Genomic DNA, 18,951 nt, shown 5'->3' with positions numbered 1-18,951 from the left:
TGTTTGTTTGTTTGTTTGTTTGTTTGTTTGTTTGTTTGTTTGTTTTGTTTTTTTTGTGGCACCATACAGGGAACAGTGTTATACAAAAACATACAGTAAGCACAAGCTTGAACCATTTGTCTGGAATGGAATGAACAGAAACCATAACATAATAAAATACACATTATCATGTGCATAAGTTTACATTTCAATGATTTGCATTTCAATACAACTTTCTTTGGTAAATATAAAGGGGAAGTATTATGTAATATTGACTTTTTTTTTTTAGCTTTACATCATGTTATAATGTTATTCCCTCAGTATTGCTTTGATTCTGTCATGCATGTCTGAAAAATCTTTTAATCTCCCATGGCAGCCATTCAGCTTGCAAAATGCCCGGTTGGACTTCAAGGTCGAAGCTCCTCCTCGGAGCTGCAGTTTCCAAGCTTCCACCTCACAGATCAGCTCTTCCCCTGTGACTCCCCCACCCAGCTCCTTCAGACTAGCCAGCAGCAATTAGCAATCACCTGATTGTACTGCGCATCTGCTGAGCTCATTATAGGAGCTACTTCTCAGTGCAATGCTGGCAAAAATGTTGCTAAAGGGTTAATAGAGGAGCCATACTGAAATGACTGCCTCTAGGCAGTTTCAGAAAGAGCAGGAACTTCTTAAAGAGATATTGGCCCAATTCTAAAGCACTAAATTTCAAAGTCAAACATCTTTTAAGTCATATTTGATATATATGTAGCATTTTTATAAGGCAACAATTACTTGATTGTGCTATAAAATTATATTATGTGCCTGGAAAATACATACTACAAACTCGTTTAATAAATCACTTAATTCTTTCTATTTTGGCCCTCAATATTTTCTGCCCTTTCGGATCATTTTAAAAACTGAATTTATTATAGTTCATTAATAAATTAAATTAAAGTTCAGACAGGCAGCTGGATCAATAGTTTCGACAGATGCATAAATGTATAAATGGATGGATGATGACTCTAAGACAACAGGAGAGTGTGTCGTCTTATTTTTCAAATTCCCGTTTTTTCATCCTGAGCAGAGCAAGAGCTCGGCACTTTTCACGTAAAAAAACCTCTTATAGTCGGCAAGTCAGATATCCTGAATGGGCTGCTAGCATTAGCATGGTGTTTACCCACCATTACTGCTGTGTTGTGATCCTGAGGAAAAGATGCTGTGAATTGCACATCAACACCTTCCAATTAGAGCCTCCAAGCATAGCATTCGCAGAGCAGCAGAGTTGATTTAATGGAGTTTTGAATTCCTCCTGCTCCAAGCAACTTTCAGCTGAACTCATCATGCACTGGAATTTCTCCAAACTGGTACGAGCTGAAAACAAATGAGGACTGGGTCAAAAGAGGACTGCCTCTGCCTTTCGACGGTGGCTTTGTGTCATTAACATTTTTACATTTTCCAGGGGGAGATTTCTGTAGGAAAATGGAGGACTTGCGGAGATTGACAAAAACAAACATGTGTACACATAATGCAAAGAGGCGCGACGAGAAGGCATTCCTCCTACACGCTCAGAGCCGCGTTTCATGCTCCCTGCCAACGACAGACGAGATCCCCCTGAAGTCTCGCTATGCTACGGTTGCTGCAGCCCACCACCTTTCATCTGGCAGCGCCAAATCGGCTTCTGCAATTACATTACACACATACACACACACACGAGGAGAGAAGAGGCTGAGACGGAGTCAGTAAGACGGAGGAAAAAACAGATGGAGAACAAAGGGAAGTGGACGGAAGATGATGGGAAGGGAAACAAATGAAGGGCAGAAAAAAGGGGGGGAAAAGCTATTATTCACAGCAGATATCAAGAGGTAGTGATTTTCAATCTTTTTTGGTTTTGATGAGCAGAGTGCGATGACAGACAAATGGACCTCTGTGGGAGAAAAAAAAGGGAGAGGAATGTGAGGGATGATTTCTAGCAGCTCAGATGGCCGTCAGAGCACACTCTGTTCCTGTGTGTCCTTCTCTGTTCTGTTAGTCTGAATTACATATTTATAACCATTCATTTTTAATTTTCTTTTAAAGGACACATTTAGTCATCTGCTGCTTTTACATGCGCCACGCTAAATCATGCTAACATGACAACGGAGACCTCTGCTAGGGTCGATGGTAGGCAGAGTGAGAAACACACAAAAACTTGGAACAGTTTGGGAGTTTTTCTGTGGTCAAAATCATATCTTCTGGTTCAGATTCCTACAGAAATATGACTAGATATCAAATATAACTCCTAATTTAGCGCCTCAAAATTGGATCTCTGTCTCTTTAAAAAACTCCACCTCTTCCTGAAACGCCACCTTCAGGAAGTCATCACAACATGGCTTCTTATGTTGCACTGAGAAGTAGCTCCTATGATGTGCAGCTCCAAATGGTGTTTGCTAATTGCTTCCGGCTAGTCTGAAGGAGCCAAGGCGTTTTTACACACTTTAACGGTTGCCACAGGAGACTACAGGATTTCTCAAACATGACTGAAAGAATCAAAGCTACACTCCAGGTGTGTTTGTGATGAGGAGATAAGATTACAACATGCTCTGAAGCTTTAAAAAAAAGAAAAAAAAGTGTTTGTTTTTTTATATAAGATCAGAGAAATTTGAAGAAAAGATTGTGAAGGAACAAGTTTCCAGCTCGCCACATCTTTTTGTCGTAAATATAAATCAACTTTGAAGTTCGCTTCATTAATATTTAAGCAAACGTTCATTTTTTGAGTGCAATCAAAAAAAAAAACTTCAGTAGACGCAGCAAGTGCGTTTGCCTCCTTTTGCATCACCACTTGTTCCCGTTTGACGTCTTTGCATCGATGCGTTATGTAATCACTCCCAGCTCCAAAGCATTTACAGATAGGCTCAACAAGAAAGCTGCTAAGATGTTAAGTTTCATCCTCCAGATCATAAGCCAGAGAGGCATTGTCTTACAGTGAGAAAATGTCACAATTTCTACCTCCACTGTATCAGAAAAATAGAACGTTGGCCTCAAAATGGCCGCTCGCTTTCTTGTACCACCTTCCTGGCCCGCTTTCGTTCAGTCGACCTGCGCATCCGGGTCGCGAGTACTTGGTAATCCTTTCCTGTCAGCCGCCAGCCGGTGCTCTGGGAGTATCTGAAGGAACTAGACGCCCCCGGAGGTTAGGGCTTACTTCTGTAGAACCTCATGCCTTTTATTTTAATGAGTCTGGAGCTGGTTTGTGCAGAGAGCAGAGGATGGCAGAGTTCTTAGCCTGACATGTTGGGTTTTGGAGCTTTGGAATTAGCTTGAACTGATCTGTGTGACTATTTGGTGAGTTTGTGTGGGTGGTGGAACTTGTGTCTTAGCCAGGCTGGAAATGAGTCACACTCATCTGTTCCCGGAGCAAAAAAAAACAAAAAAAACCCACATAATTCTGATGCAGTAAGGGGCGACCATTCCATTTCCTTAAGCACTTAGCGGTAATGATCCTATTTGGACATATTGGATGGTCATGTAAAAGAACTGAGGAAGGAAATGGGTCTTATGAATGTCACAATGTGTAAAACGGAATCGTGGAATTAAATTTTTAGTTTTTCACGTGATAAGCATTTGGTGTTTAACTCTAAAGCATTTTAAAAAGAAATGTTCTTCTAACATTTTAGTAAAACCAATGTTCTGTTGAATCACAGCAGTCTGTTTCATTTGTGTTAGCAGGTAATGTGGACCAGTTATCTATTTATTTTCTTTTTCTTATTCACCACAATTACTTACCCTTTTGGGTTAATAAATATAGTTAAAATGGAATTCAGAAAAACGAAAACTGGAATTTTGGAAAAACTAAAATAAAATGGAGTTTCATAGATCCCTAGGTGATGAATGGATAAACAGATGAATTGTTGAATGAATTTTGAGGTAAATGGATAGAAAGAAAATCCAAGAGCAGCATTCTCCACTAATTACCCTCAATGCAAATTTCCTGACTCTAATTGGGCTTTTTTGCTGTTGATGCCCTAATTGGCTGCAGCACAGACCCTTTGACTGCCTCTTTCTTCTGCTTCACACACAAACATTACAGGGGCACACACTTCTATCAGGCGCTCACTAATTGCCTTCTGCAGCTGGAAGAGCCGATGAGAAATATGCAATTCTGTTCCCGTCGCTCTCTCAAAAAGAAACTGAAGTGGATAAACTGGACCAATCGATACGTATTGACCCTCTGTAAAAACCGAGTGATTGATGCTGTGATGAGTTTTTATAGCAGTGAGAAGGTCACTGAAGAAGAGCCAGCCCTTCCTGTTATAACGGCAGGCTTTCCTCCTGTGTCTACTTTTGTTTTTGTATTTGCTTTCATTTTTGTGTTTTGTGTTTCTGTCGGACGGATCTCGTCTTAAATGTTGTGTTTTATGCACTGATGTTGAGAAATCATCGGAATGATTTATAATGCTCTGTTTTTCCATTTTATTTCTCTTTGCACCATTGTGCTAAAAGAACAAAGCACAGGCTGATAACAGTAAGGCTTAACTGGGTTTAAAGAGCGTGCTTAGGTAGGAATTGGCAACATCTGGAAATCTGAAAGTAAAACTAAGGATCTCCTCTCTCAAGAAGACGAATAAGACTGCTGTCATCACTGGTTGCTATGCTAACTGTGTCAATTTGTAACTTAAGAAGCTAAATACAAATGTCAATTCAATAATTATTGACCCATAGTAAAAACTAAGTGATAAGATGTTGTAGTTGCTATGCTAACTGTGCTAATTTGTGATTTAGGATGCTAAATAGTCAAAGATGTAAATTCAATACTTAATGTCAATAAGTAATTACTGGTCTTGTGATGAGATGTTATAACAGATATGCTAACTGTGCTAATTTGTAACTGAATAAGCTAAAAACAGTCAAAGATGTCAATTCAGTAATTATTGACCCGTAATAAAAACTAAGTGATGTTACAGCTGCTGTGCTAACTGCGCTAATTTGTACGTTAAGATCCTAAATACAGTCAAAGATGTCAATTCCATTATCATTTCCTTCTTTTAAAGTAGAAATTTTTTTTTTTTTTTACAAAAACAGTTTTACAGCGACTTATGTCCTTCATCAGGTGTGATGTTGCCTTTGCTCTTTATATAAACAATTAATAAAAGATTATATATATTCTTTTGATATGGTTTTAATGTTTTCATACAATACAACGCTTAAGAAAAACTGAATTGGCAGAAATTGGTCAAAGACGGGTCTGAGTTTGGAAATTGGTAATAAAATGATTGGTGCGTCAAATAATTGAGGGTTTTCAGAAAATATGGAATCAGCCATAGGAACTGAGATCATGATTTGTGTCGTTACTTTGCAGATATTTCAGCGTTAAGGTTGCAGTTGGAGTGCATGTTTTCATTCTTTATTGATGGCTGTGCTCTTAGGCAGCATGGGGAAGAAGCTCTCTCAAAGCTTCACCGTTTTTTGTATTTGCTTTTATTTTTATTCTTTTTCTGTCTTTGGACAGATGATTTTCCAGAAGTACAAAACAATCTTTGTGTCGTCTTCTGTCCTTTTATATAAATGTTTGTTTGTTTTTTTTACCTGTCTCTGACTTCCCCTTCCTCTTAGCCTTTAGCTTAGCATACACCCCTCCCATTTTGCAATGCTGATTCCTTGATACCTTTGCTAACATCGCGTACATATCAATGCTGAATTGTGATATGGCCATATTATTATTTTCTAATGTTTTACTGTTATTTATCCAAGTTATTCCCCATTATTCCCCTTTCTTTTGTTAGTTGATTTGAGTATTTTGCTAAAAATTCATTACCCGTTTTGGCTAGTTACATGTTTGCTAGTTTAGCTTCAGGGTTTATTGGCTTAATATTTTGACCTTTTAAGGTTTAACTTGTGTGTTAATGAATTATCATACTTATTATTAGTGCTCATTCCGGTGTATTTATGAAATACCTGGTGTTCAGACATATGTGGAATATGTGGAAGGACTTGAATTCACTCCTTCATAAACTAGCAGGAGAAAATCACTGCATTTTCAGAAGAGTAGCTAACAGAGACTACATGTTTAGCAAATGATTCCTGAAAATCAAGTGGGGCTTCAATTTGTCAAACGAAATTATCATAATTATTTTAGTTACATGAGACAAACATTGTTTCACAACACTTTTGAAGTCATTTTAATGCAAACTGTACACTTTAATTAAGGGGTAACTGTTGCTTAGAAAATAAAGTAAGGCATATCATCGGTTTGAAAATAGTCTAGATCAATAATTATGCTTAAATAATAACTGATTCATTTTAACTTTTGCTTTTGTCTTTCTCAGTGCTTTTTTTATTGTTGCTTGCTTTTAAAAATCAATCTTTTGCCTCATCTTTCATCTTTAGGACTTTTTACCATGAGTGTTCCATCAATGAATCCCATCAATAAAAAGTTGCCTCGGCGTCCCTGTTCCTGGTCGTCCTGACAGCTCATGTGTGTGTCTGTGTGTGTGTCCACAGCTGTGCCAGCGGCACCTGTGAATGTCTCGGTGACCCAGCTGAGGGCGCACTCAGCCATGGTGACCTGGAACGTCCCTCAGGGTGACACGGTCATCGGCTACTCCATCTCTCAGCAGGTACGTTCAGCCGTCTGTCTCCTCATCCGTTCACTTCACATGACGAGAAAACCTGGAGCGCTGCCACACTGAGGGGAAAAGGGGTGAGGGGAGGGGGGGGATAATGCAGTCTCTCCAAAAATAAATTATAGAGTTCTTTGTGATCGCCTCTGTCCCACGAGGGGCGGATAATTCTCCACTTTGTCTGCAGGACCTTTAAAACGCTGCATCATTTTATTAGCCCTGCAGGCAACCAGCAATCTGCCCAGAAACACTTTGAGGGGCTTCGCCCATAAACATTTAAATAGTCTGAAGGTTTATTGAAGTCAACGCTGGCTGTGGAGCCACGCTGCTTACTGTAAGAAATAATAAAAAACAAATGTCTTGATTAAAACCTGCACAAGCATCCAGTTATGGAGAAAAACATAAATGTAATTGTAGATAGGGGTTAAAAAAAATTATTTCCACCAAAGAAATCTGAGAAAATGTTAAACTTTTAATACTCTTTAAACAACCTTTTTAAAGCAGACTTGTAAACTTTATCCCACTTTAATAACTTTGGATGAGTTATTAAACACAATCCTAGCTGTTGCATTTTAAAACATTTTTTTCCACTGGAAACTGGAGATAGCAAAGCAGGCCCGCATCATGACGGGACCTGTGCTGTGCTTTAACGCAGGTTGGCTGTTTCACCCCCCAGTGTGTTTCATATTGCTGCGCTCTCCGGTCAATCAGAGCTGTAATTAGTCTAAATGAATCGAGCTGCAGTGCAGTTTTTCTGCGGATCAATTCTTCTGCTACATCAGCCCGTTCTCATGGTCTCGCCTCTCCCGCTAACTCAGCTCGGCTCATTTTTGTCCGTTTTTTTCTTCTTCTTTCCACCACCTACGGTCTTTTGGCAAACGGGGAATCGAACATTAGCTGACTTCTGAATTCGAGCCGTCTCCATTAGCGCTAATGATTTTGGCTCTGACTCGTCCTTACAGGAGGAGCATCTACGGCGGCTGCAGTGCCAGATCTTCTTGTTGATTATTTTTTTCTTCTTCTTGTTCTTCAGTTTTTAAGCTTCCAGATGGTGTTTGGAAGAAAACACTAAACGAGGATGTAAACCGTCTCTTGCCACAACCTCAGAAGGCTGTTATGTAAAAGCCTTACTCAAATATTAATGGAGGAGGGCGATGGGAGCAGGTAGATGCAGCAGCTCTTTTCTTCTGCCATTAGTCATCAGGATCAGGAGGGGGCTCTACAAAGGAGCAACGCTGCAGTTACATAAAAATGTCAATCATCAACCACTCTTTATTCTGTAAAAAAAAATGAAAAAAACAACAACAAACCGTCCCTTTAAAAACTGTTTGTTTCCCGGTTTAATTAGCTGCTGCTTCATGAGATTACTTCCCTCTCCACTGCATGTGAAGGAGAAGCGGGACGAGGGAACAATCTCTGATGAACACTTGCTGCTGTGCTCGTCTGAAGCAGCTGGAAATCCCACGGCGCCCCGGCTGCCGAGGTTCACACAGCCCCGCGCTCCGACAGGAAGTAACCCAGTTTCATAACTGCGTTTCCAAGATTCACCAGCGAATCTCGTTTTGACATCCGGCGAGCCGTCAAAAGGCCGACGCTCGTCAAACGAGCCGGGCCTGCAGGATTGTAAAGACTCAGCCAAACTTCAGATTTACTGAACATCCAACTTCTTCTCTACCAGTCGCACTATAAATAAGTCTGCTTTAGGTTTATTTTTTACCACTTTGGCTCCGGTAGATGAGTTATCAGCTGCAGGTGGGAGGTTGCCGTATTCAGAGGATGGAGGTCTTGTTAAAGCATTTCCTGAAAGCTTCAAAAGCTAAAAGCTCCTCGGGGACACAGCATTAGTCGCGACATCGAGTGTTTAATGTGGATTTTTCTTGACTATATTTTTTGAAACAAATGACATCAGATTTCAGATTTTTTATTTTGCTTTTGTGCAGATTAATCCAAATATCATTGACTAGATTTTTCACAAATAAGTGCTCAGTGTTTTGAGTGGGCTCCTTTCTGAATAAATCGCTGCCTGTAGTTCTGCTGAGGCGACCAGTGTTGTGCAATAATAGATCTGGTTTAGCTATTATTAACTAATTCATTTCTTAAGACAGTTTTTACCTAAATTAATCATTTAGATAAGTTACAAAGTCGGGCCACCACCTAGAAAATAATAACAAAATATTATATCTGTTATGATCTGGCTATTAAATAACCCATAAACTGATATATCCTTCCTAAAGTAGTGGCCTAAGGCTTTTTTTTAATTTAGCTAAAATATGGTGATTTTTACTTATTTTTTCTTACTTTTTGGACAGATTGATTCTTGGTGTAACGCGTCACTGCGTTGGGCAGCGTAGTAATTTTGAAAACTAAGATGGCGGCTCAAACGGACACTCAGGAGCTAGTTTTGCTGTTTTGAAGTATCCCGTTGTTAATAACAATATTATTTGAGCGCCAGAGGTCCAGTATGGTAGAGGTCCAGTATGGTAGAGGTCCAGTATGGTAGAGGTCCAGTATGGTAGAGGTCCAGTATGGTAGTATGGTAAACTGCACAAGCAAGGGAAACCTGTGCTGAAGCTTTAACTTAGTTAACGTTTAGCTTTGTCACAAAAAGGGACATTTTAGCCCATTTTTAGAACTATTTTATATAGCCCAGTGGCAAGAAAGGGAACAAAAAAGCCCGTAAGGCAGACAAGCTCATGTTACTGGACTGTCAGTGATTTAGCCAGTCATTAGAACGAAGTTTGAACAGTCTGAATCAGTGCTAGCTTCAGCTGCAGCATGCTCTAAGGCTTGTTCCGTTTGGGACAGTTTTAAGCATCAACAATGCAAAAAAAACTTTGTGAAGTACACAATAAGACATTGAAATTGTTTATCCCTAAGCTTTGGTTAGGATCAGCAGAGCTTAGGATTCATCTCTGCCCAGTGACAACCTCTTACTTCGGGCTTCCCTGTGGCTAGCTTAGCGGCTAGTCTTTAGACCAGAGTGGACTAAACCAACTCAAGTCTCAAAATATATCAGAGTGGTTTATGTGAATGACATTTTATGGACCATGAAGCCACAGTTATATTTGCACAGAAGCCGGTCCTGTTTGTGTTCTGTGGTTTGAAAACCCAATCTCATTTTCTGTCATTTTGAGCGGATAACTCAGTCGCTATTGCTGTATTGACCATGACAACATCACACTGGACCTTAGGCAGCTTGAATAAACCAACTCAAGCTACAGTGTATTTAATGTGAATCACCCCAAACTCTAGAATTATTTCACTAGTTCATCCTTCTACTAAACTTTCCATTAATACAGCTTCTTCAGTACTGATCTTTTGGAGTCAATCAGGAGTCTCCGTTGTGATCTGCTCTCATGAAGTTACTGTCTGAGAAGCTGAATTATAAGATTTTGTTATGTGAGCTGACTGAAAACTGCAGAACTTGTTTATAATCCCAATTTATGGAGACTCACCTCTGAATTCTGTTCTACCATATTCCCGTATCTTCCTGAAATCCAGCCTGTTATGGGCTCTCTGCACTTTGCGGATTAGATTCGCTGCAGTTCTTTTCAAAAGTCATTCTTGTCCGTCTCCAGAGTCGGCCGCTGTTGGAGAATCGCTGATTAGTGAACCTTTTTAAGTCCTGATACGCATCACGAAGCGTCTCATCTCGGAGATGATAAAAACCTCCTTCGCTGATGTGTCGCCTGCAACGCTGCCAGAGGAGCAGGGGACGACATCTGGAGAGCCCTGAGCTTGCCGTCAGCCGTTTTATTTATTGACTTTCCCTCAGCTTTTAGTTCTCTGCAGACACATTTATTAGACGGGAGCCTGAACTTTCTGCTGGCCTGATATTAAGAAACCTTTAATCCAGAGGAGAGGAAGGAGTTTATGAAGTTCAGCGGTGTGCTTACCTAGCAGTCGGGTTAAATCTCTGATGAGCAAACACTTCCGCTTCTCGCTTTGTGAGCTGGAAGTAGGTTTCATTTGCCTCGTTTCTTCAGTTTTTCCTTATATGCAGCCAGACTTTCTTGTAATCTGTTCACTATAATCGTAGTTTTTGACTCCAAACACTTTGTATTTTGTATCAATACATAACAGAACTGTATCTGAACCACTGGCAAAGAGTAACGCTGCCAACGCCATGCTTCAATTGACCAGAAAAAGTACGGAAATTGTCTTCCTGAGAGTTAGCAGAGGTGTCTGCGCCTCGTTAGAGACCCTGAGCATCATGAACGACAGGACTGTTAGCATGTTAGGAGGTGGAATAACAATAAAGTAAGTTTTTGTTGTGTCTTTTTGTTGTTGTTTCTTTTTCTGCAGAGGCAGGATGGCCTGATGCAGCGCTCCATCCGAGAGGTGAACACGTCCAGCCGCTGGTGTGTCCTCTGGGACCTGGACGAAGACACACACTACAGCGTCCAGGTATCCCGACTCATATGGTTAAAGAAGTAGAAGTGTTCTGATGTGAGCAATGAAAAGCGGTTTGAATTGAAATCCACTGTCAGGGTTGAATCCGTGTTGCTCTCTCAAACACTGCGTCGTTTTCAGCCTGAGTAAAGCTGAAGGAGTCAGAGCTACTTTCAGTCTCAGCAACCATCACAGCCTCAATAGGATGTGCAATTTGGAGTGGTTTGTCCTTCTCTTCTGCTGGGAAATGTCGGCCTGGTTGCAGCATGATATTTTTTAGAAATTGTGGACTGTGCGCTGAAAGCAGTGAGCGAATACTTTGAATATAAGCCTTCACAAGGCTTCCATTTTCAAAGCTAAATATGTTGCCATGGCTTTTATTTCAAATCCATGCAGGTATATTTCCAATTTAAAGGGGAGAATTATGTAAAATATACTTTTTGAGCTTTACATCATGTTTTGTTATTCCCATATCAAAAACAAACCTGGAGTGTTGCTTTGATTCTTTCATGGATGTTTGACAAATCATTTAATCTCCCATGGCAACCATTCATTTTTTGAAATTCAGTCATGGAGGTCCAAAGGTCACTTAATAGTGAGTCACAGTATTCCCTTTTATTCAAACTGAACAATATCCTCTTATAACCTCAGTGTATCCAAGCACCAAATCATTAGCTCAGATGGTACATTTCAATACAGTTGTATAAATTGCAGCTGGTTACCATGAAGATATTTTTTATATTGAAATAAATCACATTTCGTTTATCTTAAATTAAGGGTCTTTTGGTTTTTGTAACTTCAGAACTGATTTTCTGACATTTACTTCTTCTTCATGTTGTTCTGTAAAACTGTAACAGCTTAAAAAAAAAGATTTCATAAATTCCAGAAAACATATATTTTTACTACTGATATAAAATTACATGTTGCAGTCAAATGACTTGCTTAAAACTCTTTGGCTTGAGTTTTGCATGCCTCTACCTTGTTTGGATTCAACTGGAAGATTTTAAATTAATTGTGATTTGCAAAACAATTACTTCTTTCAAGGCTAACAATGTGTTTTTTTAAAGCACAATTTTATCTGATAAGAGGAGATTAAACTAAATTACAAATATGAAAAATGTCCATCAACCTCCAAAACAAGATTTATGTGCTGTGATAGGTTCTTCAGTATTCCATCAACTTTTAATACTTTTTATTACAGTCACTCCATTCCATCGTTTAAATGATGATGGGAAACAGATGTTCGTTTCAAGCGTTTTTATGCTAAATGCTCCTGATCAGATTATCTCTGAGGAGTTTTCACTGCAGCACATCTTAATAAGAGCACGCTTTAAAAACCATGAATTTATTAGCCGATTAAGTGCTTTTCATTTTCCTAACTGACTCTAATTAACAGGGATTGTTGAATTAACTGTCTGTAGCAACTCTTCATTAGTTTTTTTTTTTTTAATTAAAGATTTTTTTGGCTCTAGTGACCTTTATTTGATAGTTAATTGACAGGAGGGTGGGTAATGAGAGAAGGGGGAAGACATGCAGCAAAGGTTGCCAAGGCTGGGAATCAAGCCTGCGACAGCTGCATCGAGGACTAGGGCCTCCATATGAGGGTTGTGCTTAGCCCCTGCGCCACCACAGCACACCCCCTTCATTAGTTTTTAGAGCTGAAAGTTTAACTCGAGCTCGGAGCGTTTCCATCACGGCTCCGTTGTTGCTGGTTTTTAGCAGATCGGTGCAGTGACTCGGGCTGACCTTCAGCAGGAGGTTGAATGCTGTCAACAGGTAGATGTGCTGCAGGGGGTCAAAGAGCGGACACCTCGACACGTCTGGAGGGTTAAGAAAGGTGAAATTCCTAAGGGAGTCGGATGAGGCAGCAGGAAGGTTTGGGTTCAGTCCAATGAGCATTGTTCCTAAAATGACTCCGTTGAAGCATGTAGGAGGACTCTTAAGTGTGAAGTTCTGAGCCTGAATGAATCATTTCTGCCATAAAACTCCTCTGAAGGTTTTGGAAAATGACAAAAGCACCCCCAAACGTCTTTTGGCAGTATTATGTACAATCCATTTTTATCTAATCAATTACCGTATTTTCTGCACTATAAGGCACCTAAAAACCTTCAATTTCCTCAAAAGCCGACAGTGTGCCTTAGAACCCGGTGCGCCTTATATATGGACCAGTACTGAGCCACAACAGGTCTAACAACTACGGTAAGCAGCCGCCAACTTCATTTTCCCCTGTAGAAGAAGAAGTGTGCGGTGCATGCTGGGATAGTTGCCAGAATGCTGGTTTGTTAATAAAGTTTGACTGACCTATCTACATACCGACCTGATAATCAGGTCGTCTGCAGGTCATTTAGCACCATGTTCTCCACAAAAGCCAGGGGGCGGGGGAAGAGAGACGGAGACTGCGGTGGCAGCGTGTCGGTTGGTCTGTGTTACCCAGAAAGCAGTTGGGCACAATATCGCAACACCGTGAGTGAAACAATGACTGGGGCAGATTACTATATGAAATACTCAGGGACTACTTCTTTACAAATGTGGATGTGTAATAATAGAGTACGGAACAAATCGGCAACTCAAACTGAAGCGTCTATTCTTTGCGCTTATAATGTAGTGCGCCTTATATATGAAAAAAGTTTTAAAATAGGCCATTCATTGAAGGTGCACCTTATAGTGTGGAAAATATGGTAAATACCTGCAGCAGGTATGTCAGATGCCTTGATTCTTTTATGCATGTTTGAGAAATCCTTGAATCTTCCATGGCAACCATTCAGCTGTTCAAAACATCTGGGTGGACTTAGCTCCGCCTCCCTCGGACGAAGCTCCTTCCTCTGACGAAGCTCCTCCCTCAGAGATGCAGTTTCTAAGGCTCCACCTCATAGTGCACCTCTTCCCTCTCTGCTCCTTCAGACTAGCCAGCAGTAATTAGCAAATGCCTGGTAGAACTGTGCTCATTATACAAGCTACTTCCCAGCGAAACGTTGGTTTCATGTTGTGATGACATCCTGAGTTTCAAAAGGAGTCATGACTTAGAAAATGAATAAATTCAAGACGTAAAATTACAAAGTCAAATTTCTTTACAATAATATTTGACATATACAGCATTTTTCTAACAACTGAAGGTAAAAAGATTGTGCTACAAATTGGCACTGTGCAGCTGGAAACATTATACTGCCCCTTTAATGGAATATTTGGCCCAAAGTAAAGCATAGCTCCAACAATGCACTCTCCCTCTTCCTCTGACTTCATGTCTACGTCCTCCAGCAGTTGGAGGTCCTGGATCACAGCCAAAGCCCCTCCTGAGCCAGCTTCTTACATAACGCTCTCCTCTGGTCCTGTTTGGCTGTCTGTCTGCTGAAAGGTTGTCCCTTCTCCGACCCCGCCTAGGTGCAGTCCGTCGGCCTGCACGGAGACAGCCAACCCAGCCGCCCCGTCCACTTCAGGACCCTGGAGAGAACCGACCACTATCCGGCCGGAGTCCTGGACCACCGTAAGTCCCGTTTGTTTAGCACATCTCATTAACAGGGCAGTTAAGTGATCAGTTATGCAACAAACAGTAAACATTACATTTTGTCGCATGCTGCCATCAACAAATCAATCAAACATGCTGATCAATGTTTTAGCTACTACTAATCAAAGACTTTTCGATCAATGCTACTAAAGATAAACACATGGATGAGATTCTCTGGATGATGTGTCAAACTCGAGGCCCAGGGGCCAAATCTGGCCCGCTGTAGCTCTTTTTGTGGCCCTCTAGACTCCAAATTACATCAGTAAGTCTGTCTGGTTTTTCAATGAATCTGCAAAATTCACACAAAATTTTACTGCAAATTTTTCTCAAAACTGGCCAAAAATATTGGGTCTAAGTGACTGCTGCCTTCGCCTCACTTGATGTCAAGTTGTAGTCTGCGACCAATACAGTGATTAATACAAATATTTCTAAAGTAGCACCACAAAAAGTGTGATTTTGATTGCAAAAAAACCCAAAAAAACCCAAAAACAATCACAAAATTCTGAATGGATTGATCATTGTGAAAAGATGTTCGAATAAAATATTATTTAATTCTAAGAAACACTGACTGAACGCTGGAACCAACAGCTATTTATTGATATTTTAACAGTTTAATAGGTTTTATTAATACACTGTGGCACAAACTGGTCCTTTAAGAACGTTCAGATTTTTGATTTGGCTCAAAATGAAAATGAGTTTGATGGCCCTGCTGTAGATCTTCGACATTAGTCGTTTAATCCTGGAAATGTTGGTCAGGTGATAGAAGGCTGATTTTGTGGCTGTCTCTATGTGGCTCTGAAGGTTCAGGTCTAAAAYGGCATCCAGATTTTGGACCTGATTTCCAGTTCCCAGCTGTAATAACTGACTGTAGGTCATTCCTCTTTGAGTCCAAATATAAAAACTTCAGTTTTGCTTCTGTAAAGTTGGAGAGTTTTGGCTCATCCACAAACCTGGCAGTCAGGAACGATGTTCTGTTGGGATAGTCATCTCCAGTGTGTAAAGTGTGACTCCGCGTCTCCACAGACGAACCAGCCATGGAGGGTCTGGGGATGACCCCTCACCTGCAGACCGGAGAGCTGCTCATCATCACCACCGTGCTGCTGCTGTGGGCCGGTGAGTCTGCTGTGATCTCTCTCGACCTTCAGGTGAGCGCGTGTCCTCCTCCTGCTTTAACCTGCACTCTCTTCCAGCCGTCATCGCCCTCTTCTGCCGGCAGTACGACATCATCAAGGACAATGACTCCAACGGCACCAAGGAGAAGGCCAAGAGGCCGCTGGTGCAGCCCAGCTCCTCCTACTACAACGCCTCGGCGGGAAGTTCGCCCATCTACCACAACGGAGCCGTCCGCAGCAGCAGGGTGAGGCGCTATGCACTCACTCTTCTTCTGGGTTTTATTTTTTACAGCAGAGATCCCAGAGTAAACTCGGGTTCTACATCTTAACTCTTATTTAAACTGCAGCTCCCCCTGCTGGACATGTCACACCCATCTAAAAACAGCAGAGTTAATGAAAAAAGGCCAGTTTGAACTTTTATGCATTTGAAACTATCTGCTAAAACCTGCTCACTCATTAGATGTATTTTATGCATTTGAAGCTTGTCACAATACATCATAAGTTAAAACAAGCTTGATCATTTCCATTTGCATGATTTTTTTTTTTCATGTGTCTTTCTTTCTTCCTAAACTTTAATAACCAAAGTTTTCAGTTTGGTGCTTTGGTCTCATCTAGGGCAGCTATGCTTAGAGACTTCATCATTCATTTTATTTGGTTTTTGTTTATTTATTTTTGGATATTTAAAATCTCCTCCAGTTCCAGTGTTAAGTGTTTGTTAGAATTTAAAGTTGATTGATCTTTGAGAATGTGTTCTTGCAATAATATGACTTGAAAATGGTCTTAAAACAGCAATATTATCATTTATCACAATAACTTCTGAGACAATTCATCGTCCGATGTATTATCATGGCAGACTAAATGAAGATTTATGCTAATATTTTATTGCAAAGGAATAATAAAGTGGGTAACTTTCACAAGGTTGCTATATAACAACATGGCCATCTTGACTTGATTTAAGGTGGTTCAAACATCTGAAAAAAGCAAAGCAGCCAGCTGGTGTTGTGTGTTTCCAGTCTATAATTTGTTGCTTGGCAGCATATTTTTTGTGTTTTATCGTCTTGTCGTGTTTTTTTTTTTTTTTTTTTTCCAGTTGCACCGAGCCTCTTCTTCCATCAGCATCATCAGAGTCTGATGTCGGGAGACTTTTCTTCTCAGGAGGAGCCTCAGCCGGATCAGCGCAGCCGCTGTGAGGGATTTCTGGAACCTGATGCTCCAAACTGTTGTAACATAAGGAGCGGGTTTGAGAGCGGGCCGGTGCTGCCCTCTGCTGCCCTCTGCTGGCAGATTGTTGTGACTCTTTCTTCCCTGTGGCGTCAGAGAGCAGTGTGAATGTTTTCCAGCTCGTCCACCTCAGATTCCTCCAGTTCACCAGGACTGGTGCTGCCGTCGCTTCGTCAGTAAGGACAAGGACAATCTTCATCGATCAACCGAGTTCTTGTTTTATCATCAGTGATTAAACGTTCAGCTTCCATCATGGTTTAAATATGTACAGACGTCAAAAAAGGTGTCGGTGATTAACTTTAAGTGTAATCTTTGCAGTGGTGGTGGTTAGTTTACACTGTAAATATTTCAGGAATTAATCATTAAACTAAGTTCAGATTTTTTTGCATTAGGTAACTTTTCTTTCCCACTTGGGTTTTTTTGCGATTATTTGACTAAAAGCGTCTAGTTTCACTGTACAAAGTCTAAATATGAGAAGATAGATACTAAATATGTTGCATTTTTACGAGGTAAAATTACAAATCACTCTTTTTGATGTCCAAACTGTACCGGGATTTATTCCATAAGACAAACAAACTGAATTAGTACATGTTGGATTTTCATGTACTGTAAGCCAGAACCGTTAAAATGACCAAAAATAAACAATTGAAATATATCACTTTGGGTGAAATAGATATATAGAATATGCAAGATCCAGATTTTTTAAAATGACTTCATAGTATAAAAAATATTTAGATATGAATGGCTTTCTCCACTCATTCTGTGTTTATGAATTTACAATTACATATTAGTTATTGAAGGTGGGAAGAAAGGAGTAAATTTCCACCAAAAACTCTGAAATTTAAAAATAATCTCAGAAACTTTCTAGAAAAAATTCAGATATTTCAGTTTCAAAAGTTTAACATTTTGACTTTTGAAACTCAACTGTTTCTTTTTCTAGAAATTATCTAAGATTAATCTCAAATTTTCTGAATTTTTGTTCTAGCAAATGTTTGACTTTTCAAGCCTAGAGATTTTCTTGGTTTTTTTTTTTTTTTGCTGTTGTTTCTTATAGAAAATTGCAGAATTCTTTTGGTGGAAATTGCTTTTTATATCTACCATGACCCTAATAAGTTGTCGTGTAAATTCACTGAAAAATCAGTAAAAAAAAAAAAAAAAAAAAAACTGTAGGTTTTGTGTTTAGCCAGCAGAGGGCGACTGAGCGCCAAATACACCGTGTTTTTTGAATCTGTGGGGAAAGCTTTAGAAACATCACGATTTTTTGTCTAATTCTGGATTATTGTGATTTTGTATCATTATAAGCTAAATGTATAAAACATTTACACGTTTCAGGTAAAGCGCTGCGGGTGTCCTGAAGCGCTCCAGCCGAGTCCAGTCAGATGAGTTGTGGGATTATTTGTGGTTCATTGAAATGCGAGGAAATGTCACCGTTCACCCTGTTTGCATCGTAGAGGTCAGAGTGCACCGGAAGAAGCTTCACCTGGAGCGCTCCCCGACCTTCTGAGGGATTTCTTTTTCTTTTTTTTTTTTTTTGCTGCCAAACAAAAGATGGAGGAGTGGAGGAATCCTCTGCGAGGTGTGAGGTAAAGATCAGAGGGAAATATCACGGCCTGCTCCGGGCTCAGAGGTGGTTTAAGGACAAGTTCTGGGTAGAAAATACAGAGAATTAGAAGAAGGGAAGTGCTTTTGACTGAGGATAAATCCTCTTCTGTCGTCTGAGTGCTTCTTCTTGCAGGTACTGAGGACCGGCTGGGAGTTAATGAGGTTTTAATCTGCTGTCTGTTGCAGAACCCTTCACGCTGACATTTAAAGTCGTCATTAAGATCCGACTTTACTAGTTCTGTGTTCCAGGCACCATAATTCACACCATTCTGGTTCCTACAAAGTCTTAAAATTTGGAATTTGATTTGTAGTCAGGAAACAATTAGGAGAGCTTATTAAATATTCTACTCTTGATTAAGAATTCGTTTATCACGGGAAGTTAGGACACGCTGCCGTCTAATGGCTGCTTCCTGTAGTCACAGGACTTTCTGTTCTCCATTTTTTTCACCAAACTTAGTGGACTTACTTATTTTGGGTCATTACGTTTCAGGATCCAGCCATGTCCTGCTGCAGCAGAGTACGCCTTAAATACACGACACAGACCCCTCTGCACTTTTCTCCATTTTGG

The 18,951-nt window shown here is 40.2% G+C and overlaps 1 protein-coding gene and 1 long non-coding RNA gene across 2 annotated transcripts in view; one reads left to right on the top strand and one right to left on the bottom strand.

Annotated features, from left to right (window-relative positions):
- The window catches only part of LOC103473761 (fibronectin type III domain-containing protein 4-like), a 25,800-nt gene extending 8,364 nt beyond the window's left edge, over positions 1–17,436 (top strand). Inside the window, exons 2-7 of the mRNA XM_008424236.2 lie at positions 6,436–6,551; positions 10,860–10,961; positions 14,325–14,427; positions 15,472–15,561; positions 15,639–15,805; positions 16,651–17,436. Coding sequence (XP_008422458.1) covers positions 6,436–6,551; positions 10,860–10,961; positions 14,325–14,427; positions 15,472–15,561; positions 15,639–15,805; positions 16,651–16,692 — 620 coding nt within the window. The 3' untranslated portion in view covers positions 16,693–17,436. The remainder of the gene's footprint in view (positions 1–6,435; positions 6,552–10,859; positions 10,962–14,324; positions 14,428–15,471; positions 15,562–15,638; positions 15,806–16,650) is intronic.
- Positions 9,733–10,853, bottom strand: LOC103473758 (uncharacterized). Its single transcript, XR_535061.1, has 2 exons — positions 10,010–10,853; positions 9,733–9,931 (listed from the first exon to the last, which is right to left on the bottom strand). It is a non-coding gene; the product is annotated as an uncharacterized LOC103473758 (long non-coding RNA).
- Positions 17,437–18,951: the final 1,515 nt, after the last annotated feature.

This window comes from Poecilia reticulata, linkage group LG2 (genome assembly GCF_000633615.1).
Source record: "Poecilia reticulata strain Guanapo linkage group LG2, Guppy_female_1.0+MT, whole genome shotgun sequence".
Lineage (NCBI taxonomy): Eukaryota > Metazoa > Chordata > Actinopteri > Cyprinodontiformes > Poeciliidae > Poecilia > Poecilia reticulata.
Note: the sequence above shows the minus strand (reverse complement) of the source record. Positions and strands in the feature narration are given on the sequence as shown.